This window comes from Centroberyx affinis, unplaced genomic scaffold, assembly GCF_046629955.1.
Source record: "Centroberyx affinis isolate AG114_WGS23_722 - 3 ecotype Tasmania unplaced genomic scaffold, CSIRO-AGI_Caff_v1 ptg000052l_1, whole genome shotgun sequence".
Classification (NCBI taxonomy): domain Eukaryota; kingdom Metazoa; phylum Chordata; class Actinopteri; order Beryciformes; family Berycidae; genus Centroberyx; species Centroberyx affinis.
The window spans coordinates 64,883-70,944 of NW_027278764.1; the positions used below are offsets into that span (position 1 = coordinate 64,883).

A 6,062-nucleotide genomic window follows, 5' to 3' on the forward strand; every position below is an offset into this window, starting at 1 on the left:
GTATGCAACATATATGAATATGCAAGATGTATATAATAATATATATAGTATATGCAGTATGGTGTATATACAGTATTAACATAATGAACAGTATGAACAGAGTGGTATGAATACGCTAAGTATATAAATAAAATAAACTGTAAGGGGTAAATGAGTATGCTAAGATAAATAACAGATAAATAACAGTATGAACAGTATAACAGTATAAACAGTGGATATGAAATGCAAGATATATACAGTATATATATATATATATATATATATATATATAGTAAAAACAGTATGGTGTATAGTATATACAGGATGAACATGTGTTATACTAAGTATGTATAGTCACTGGAGGAAGGTGTCTGGGTGTTGTGGTGTGTGTGTGTGTGTGGGGGGGGGGGGGGGTGGGGGCTAATGTTACACATGCACAGTTGTTACTACTACAGGTAGATGGGTTCAATTGATCAATAATGTATATTCGTACATTTATAATTTTTCATTGTATTTGTTTTTCGGTTGAAGAGCCAAACAAGTAATTCACGGACGTGTTTTTCGAGAACTCGTTTGCTGTCAGTGAGTTTCCCTGCTGTGTTGTGGCTGTCCGGCCGACCAGGTGAGTTTTCTCTCTGCAGGTTCAACCGGGACGGAGCTCGGCCTGAGTCGGCAGGTACAGACCCGAGCTGAACTCACCGAACCTCACACACCGCGGCCGGTCCGGTGTTGAGCTCGGTCAGGCAGCGGAGCGTACGGAGCGGCCGGACCTCGGCGGTTCGATCCCCGCGGCGGACCGCGTGTCGATCGGTCCGAGTTCCCTCGAGCGAGACGCTGAACCTCCTGCTGCTGGCTCCCTCTGACCCCTGACCCCTGACCCCATGTCATGTACAGTGTGTGTGTCTCAGGATTTGCCAAGCAGCTATTTTCCAGTTAAGCTGTGTGGAAGATGGTGAGTGAAGTGCTCATCACAGCATGAGCTTCGCATAATTCTGCATTAAACCAGTAAGTAAAGTAAGTAAAACCAACAGTGTAGATAAAAGTCTTCATTTACCTACAGTAGCACTGAAAACCTGAAAAATATAAAGCCCATCTAACCTAGTCCCGCCTTCTGCCTCAGACTTCCTCTCATTGGTCGGATGAGTTTCCACACATTTCACTTTAAAATGAAAATAGCAGAGGAAGCACTGTTTGAGATTCTAATGGATTATCTTGCTTGTCTTTGGCCACCAAATCTGGCGATTTATTTTCATTACTTATAAATAAATGTTAATCCATAAAAGTTACTACTTCCTACTGCAGCTTTAGGTCCATGAACACTTTTACAGTTTATAATTTCCATTTGGCAGACGCTTTTATCCAAAGCGACGTACACATGAGATTTTAATACAACACAAGCAAGGATCCAGTCAGGAGAGAAAGTTCTAGTCCGACGGGACAGAGGAGCTACGAGGCAGAGCACAGAGGCAGATAAAGACATTGTTTTTGTTTTTTTGCAGTTACACTTCTAGACACTCTGCTCTTAGAAACATACAGTATACATTCAGTCAGCTCTTACCAACTTCACCTGCTCCTTTTTTCCTATAGATAGATAGATAGATAGATAGATAGATAGATAGATAGATACTTCATCATCCTCCAAGATTAAATTTGTCCTCACAGCCTGTCCTTGGAAACACTGAAGAGCAGAAGTGAAGGTGGTGACAGTTCACCACAGACGGACATGTTGACATATTTGCTCCAGAGATCCACAGAAACAAGCAGCATGTGATATTAAAGCGTCAGTTTGAGAGGACAAAGCTCCTGCTGATCACTGTATTCTGTATACACTCGATATATATTTTCATGAATTCATGATTCATTACAAACTGTGGATCTCTTACTCACCATTGTGTGTTATACTCAAAAGTGAACTGGCCGGCTTTATGTGCACGCCGCCTCAGTCATTGGTACGTTTTGATTTACAAAGCCATTCTTGGCAAAATTCCTACTTACTTATCGTCTCTTTTAAACTTGAAATATGGAAATTACAATCTCCGCTCTCAGGACATTCTGTGATTTGCTGTTCCCAAAGTCCCAGCTGACCTGGGACAGAAAGCTTTTAGGTTTTCTGCTCCTGCTGAATGGAACAATCTACAGTCTGATCTGAAACTTCAAAACTTAGTAACCCTGAATGATTTTAAAGCTCTGGTGAAATCTATTGAAACCAGGTCGTCTGTGTGCAAATGTTCTATCTGATCATTTTAATGTTACTCAAATGTGTTATAAATGTGTGTAAATGTGTTACTCTATGTGTTTTCTATGTATTTTTTATGTTATTTTTTTGTTGAAACTGTGTTGCTGCTATTCTCGGTCAGGTCTCCCTTGTAGAAGAGACCCTTGATCTCAATAGGACCAACCTGGTTAAATAAAGGCTAAATAAACAATAAAAAATGAGTATACTCAGAAAATGAGGCAGGTATACTCTATACTCAAACTTCTGAAGATGTGGTGCGTTCCATCCTGTGTAAAACCAGTTCATTCATACTGGTTTGAGTGGAGAGTTTGTGTCCTGTGGTCTAACTGCTGCTTTGGAGGAAGCAGTGAGTGTGAGGTCCCGTCTGTCCCGTCTGTCCTGTGTTACAGAGCACCTACACCACTTATTTTACGGACTAATGGTTTGTTGGTTTCGTGGTACGGGCTACAAGTTATTATACACCCACCGGCCACTTTATTAGGTACACCAAAACAACACCAAACCAATCCAAACAGCTAATCATGTGGCAGCAACTCGATATATAAAGCAGCAGACCGGGTGGAGAGGTTTAGTGTTTTGGTCTGACTGCTGGTTCAGCATCTCAGAATCAGCTGAACCTCCTGGATTTTCACACTACAGTCTGTGGAGTTTACAGCTTGTTAATGAGAGAGGTCAGAGGTCAACTGACAGACTGGTTCAAGCTAACAGACAGAACAGTCAGTACAACAGGAGTGCAGATGAGGATCTGAACACAGAAGTCAAGTGTGTTTATTTGTCATATAGAGCATACACAGGGTTAACAGTGCAGTGAAATGCTTGTATGCTGCGTCCTCAGTGTAAAAAGAATAGTAACGTATATTCACAAAGATAAATACAGACTTAAAATAAAAATAGGAATAAATTAAAATAGAAAAACACAAATTATGATGAAGGAAATAATAAAAAACAAGAACATAATGGTGTAATGCAAAAGTGACATAGTGTGACAGAAAGTGTCAGAGGCCCGATCCCAACGTCCGCACTTCAGGCTTCAGGACGTCCCGCTGTGAGATCGGTAAGTGCGCGAGGCTCATTGGAGGACTTTCTGAGTCCTTTATGCAGACTTTAAGCAAGTCTGCGTTTCTGTAGACTTGGCTTGAGGGAATTACCCACAGTTCATAGCGTTTGTGACGTTAATATTCATGTATGTGGAAAATTTCTGCCAATACAACCGATACAAAAGAAGAAAAAACAATTAAGGAAAAATAACCACAAACAAACAATTAACAAGAACTTAGAGAAACAGGCAGGAAAGCATCAAACTACATGTAAGATAGAGTTAAAAGAGAAAACATTGCAACATTAAAACAGAATAAACTGAATAAACAGCTCATTTGAGAAAAAAGAAAGTTAAGTTTTCCTAAACGTTTGAGAAGGATGTTAGAAGCTGCTAATATAAGCAGCATGTAATATAGCCTTTATGTGCTTTGTTGTGCTCATTAAGCTTTATTAAAAGTACCGTTTGCTTTCAACATACCTCCTACTGTTTATTTATTTATTTATTTTTACATATTTTACATATTGTAATGATGTAATGCAGGTTAACCTCTAGTAGAATGAAGAGTATTTTCTACATCCATTAGCACAGTATAAACTTTGCAATGTTACAAAACATACCTAGGCCTATTTAACATTATTCATCAACATTTTTTTCATTTTAGCTTAATAATGCTGTTTAGACAAAAGCGCAAACAAAGAGTAAATTACAAATTGATTAATTGATGGGAGATAGTAACGTCTGACGTCGTCATGGCAACACGTGATGTCACAAAGTGCCGTCCCATTCCTCCTGAAGCATCTGGAGCCTCATGACTTCTCACACTCGGGAGACTCAGTTCAGTCCGTGAGGCTCAGGCCCAGTCAGTCTGTAGGGGACACTGGGATTGGGCCTTAGTGTTGACACAAGATGACACAAACAACAAAAACAGGTTGTTGTTCTTTATGATAATGAACTACAGCAACAGACGACCAGCTGGTACCAGACAGACGTACCTAATAAAGTGGCCGGTGAGTGTGTCATCACTGTTGTGTTGGAAAGTCCTGAATTTCCCCAAGGGGATTAATAAAGTCTTCTCTTCTCTTATCTTATCTTAAGTAACACAATGTGAGCCGGCCCCAAACTGGAGAAACTGACATGTCTTTTTTTAACTTCCTGACATTTACAAAATAAAAGTCCCTGAGCAGAACAGAAGCCTTCAGTCTGTCGGATGTTTGTATGATCAATACTGATTTTGTTAAATAAAGTTTCTTTAAAGTTGAACAAATCTCTGCTCTTGTGTGCTGCATCTGATTGTACTGAGATATCGGTGTTTTCATCCCGGTGTTTCATATTGTTTGTGCTTTCTGAATCCGTCTGTTTGTGTGTGTTGTAGATCAGGTCGATTTAATGTACAAAGTTTTAATTTTTCCAGGCTTTGAAAGACACAGTGTGAGCTAGAATTAAAACAAATGGTGATTTTTCAGATGGTTTGACATTACGGCCCAAATGTGACCCGATCCTGGTGTTTCTCCTCATTCTGTTCCACATCAGCCTTTCCCTCTTTATGGAGAAACGAATGTTAAAGAAGAAAGTCCTGTCTGGATCATCATAACGGCGCTGACATGATTTACAATTTTCTTGTCAAACTGAAAATGGTACAGTCTGGATTCTGATGCAGTGTGCAGTTTACATTTTGTCAGATTTCTTTGGGACAGCTGTCCAATGGAGAACTTCTTAATCATTTTTTATTTCAGTATTCTCCAAAACTGCACTGAAAACATAACTACATCTGATTTGTATTTTCCTCCATTGTTTTCTCAAACTGATCACAAACTGCCAGTTAAACACAAACAATTTGGGGTTTTTTTCTGTAAAATCCTGAGTGAGAGTGAATTTGTTTAGTGTAGATTTTCATTTAGTTGTGATGTTACCGTTTACTGAACACCCCCCCCCCCACACACACACACACCTGAGCAAGACTCATAGAAATACTGTAATACTTGAATCATACACACTAACATGATTGAGATCCACATAAATCCTGATAATGCTGCAGCGCTTTAATGACTTTGCTCCAGTCACTTCAGTCCTGCAGTAATACTGCAACACTTGAATTACAATTCTGAATACTGCAATACGCAATATTTGACCTCATAGTGCTGCACTATGTTGTCGTTTCACTTTATCAGAGTGGAAAGTAACTCAGTCCAGTTCCCCCAGTTCTGTCCTTCAGTCCAGTTCTGAGGTTCTGGATCTTTACTGAGTTTTTAATTCTTCAGACTTTCTCCTCCTCCTCCTCTACATTAATCTGCCGACTGGAGTCACTAGTTACTTTGCAGAATAAGGTTTTACATCAAAACATACGATAAGCTCATAAAATATGTTGCATTGTTAGAGTTTAAACTCCAACAGGATCTGGAGCAGTTAGACGACAACATTAGGTTCATGCTTCAATAATTTAACTCTCTGACAGAATGACGACTTTTACTTTTCATACTTCAGGACATTTTACTACTAATACTTCTAGACTTTTACTTAAGAAAACTTTTGAATGCAGGACTTTTAATTAAGCATTTTTCCATTATGGTGTTGATACCTTTACTTCAGTGAAGGATTTGAGGACTTTTTCCACCTCTGCATTTTGCATTGTACTGTTTGTACTCTGAATCAGGCCAACATGAAGAGTTTCACTGTGCTGCTGTCAGGTTGAGCTGAACTGAGCTGAGGTCATGTGAGTTAAAGTGAACTGAGGTAGTTGATTAAATTAAATGAAAATGAAACTGCTGTAGTGGTGTAGGTGTGTTGAGCTCCTGCAGGGGGCAGCAGCTC

The 6,062-nt window shown here is 39.5% G+C and overlaps 1 protein-coding gene across 1 annotated transcript in view; it reads left to right on the forward strand.

The window, feature by feature from the left end:
- Positions 1–739, forward strand: part of LOC139643629 (serine/arginine repetitive matrix protein 2) — a 32,383-nt gene extending 31,644 nt beyond the window's left edge. The window contains exon 21 of the mRNA XM_071518844.1: positions 621–739. Within this exon, the coding sequence (XP_071374945.1) occupies positions 621–712 (92 nt within the window). The 3' untranslated portion in view covers positions 713–739. The remainder of the gene's footprint in view (positions 1–620) is intronic.
- The last annotated feature ends 5,323 nt before the right edge of the window (positions 740–6,062 follow it).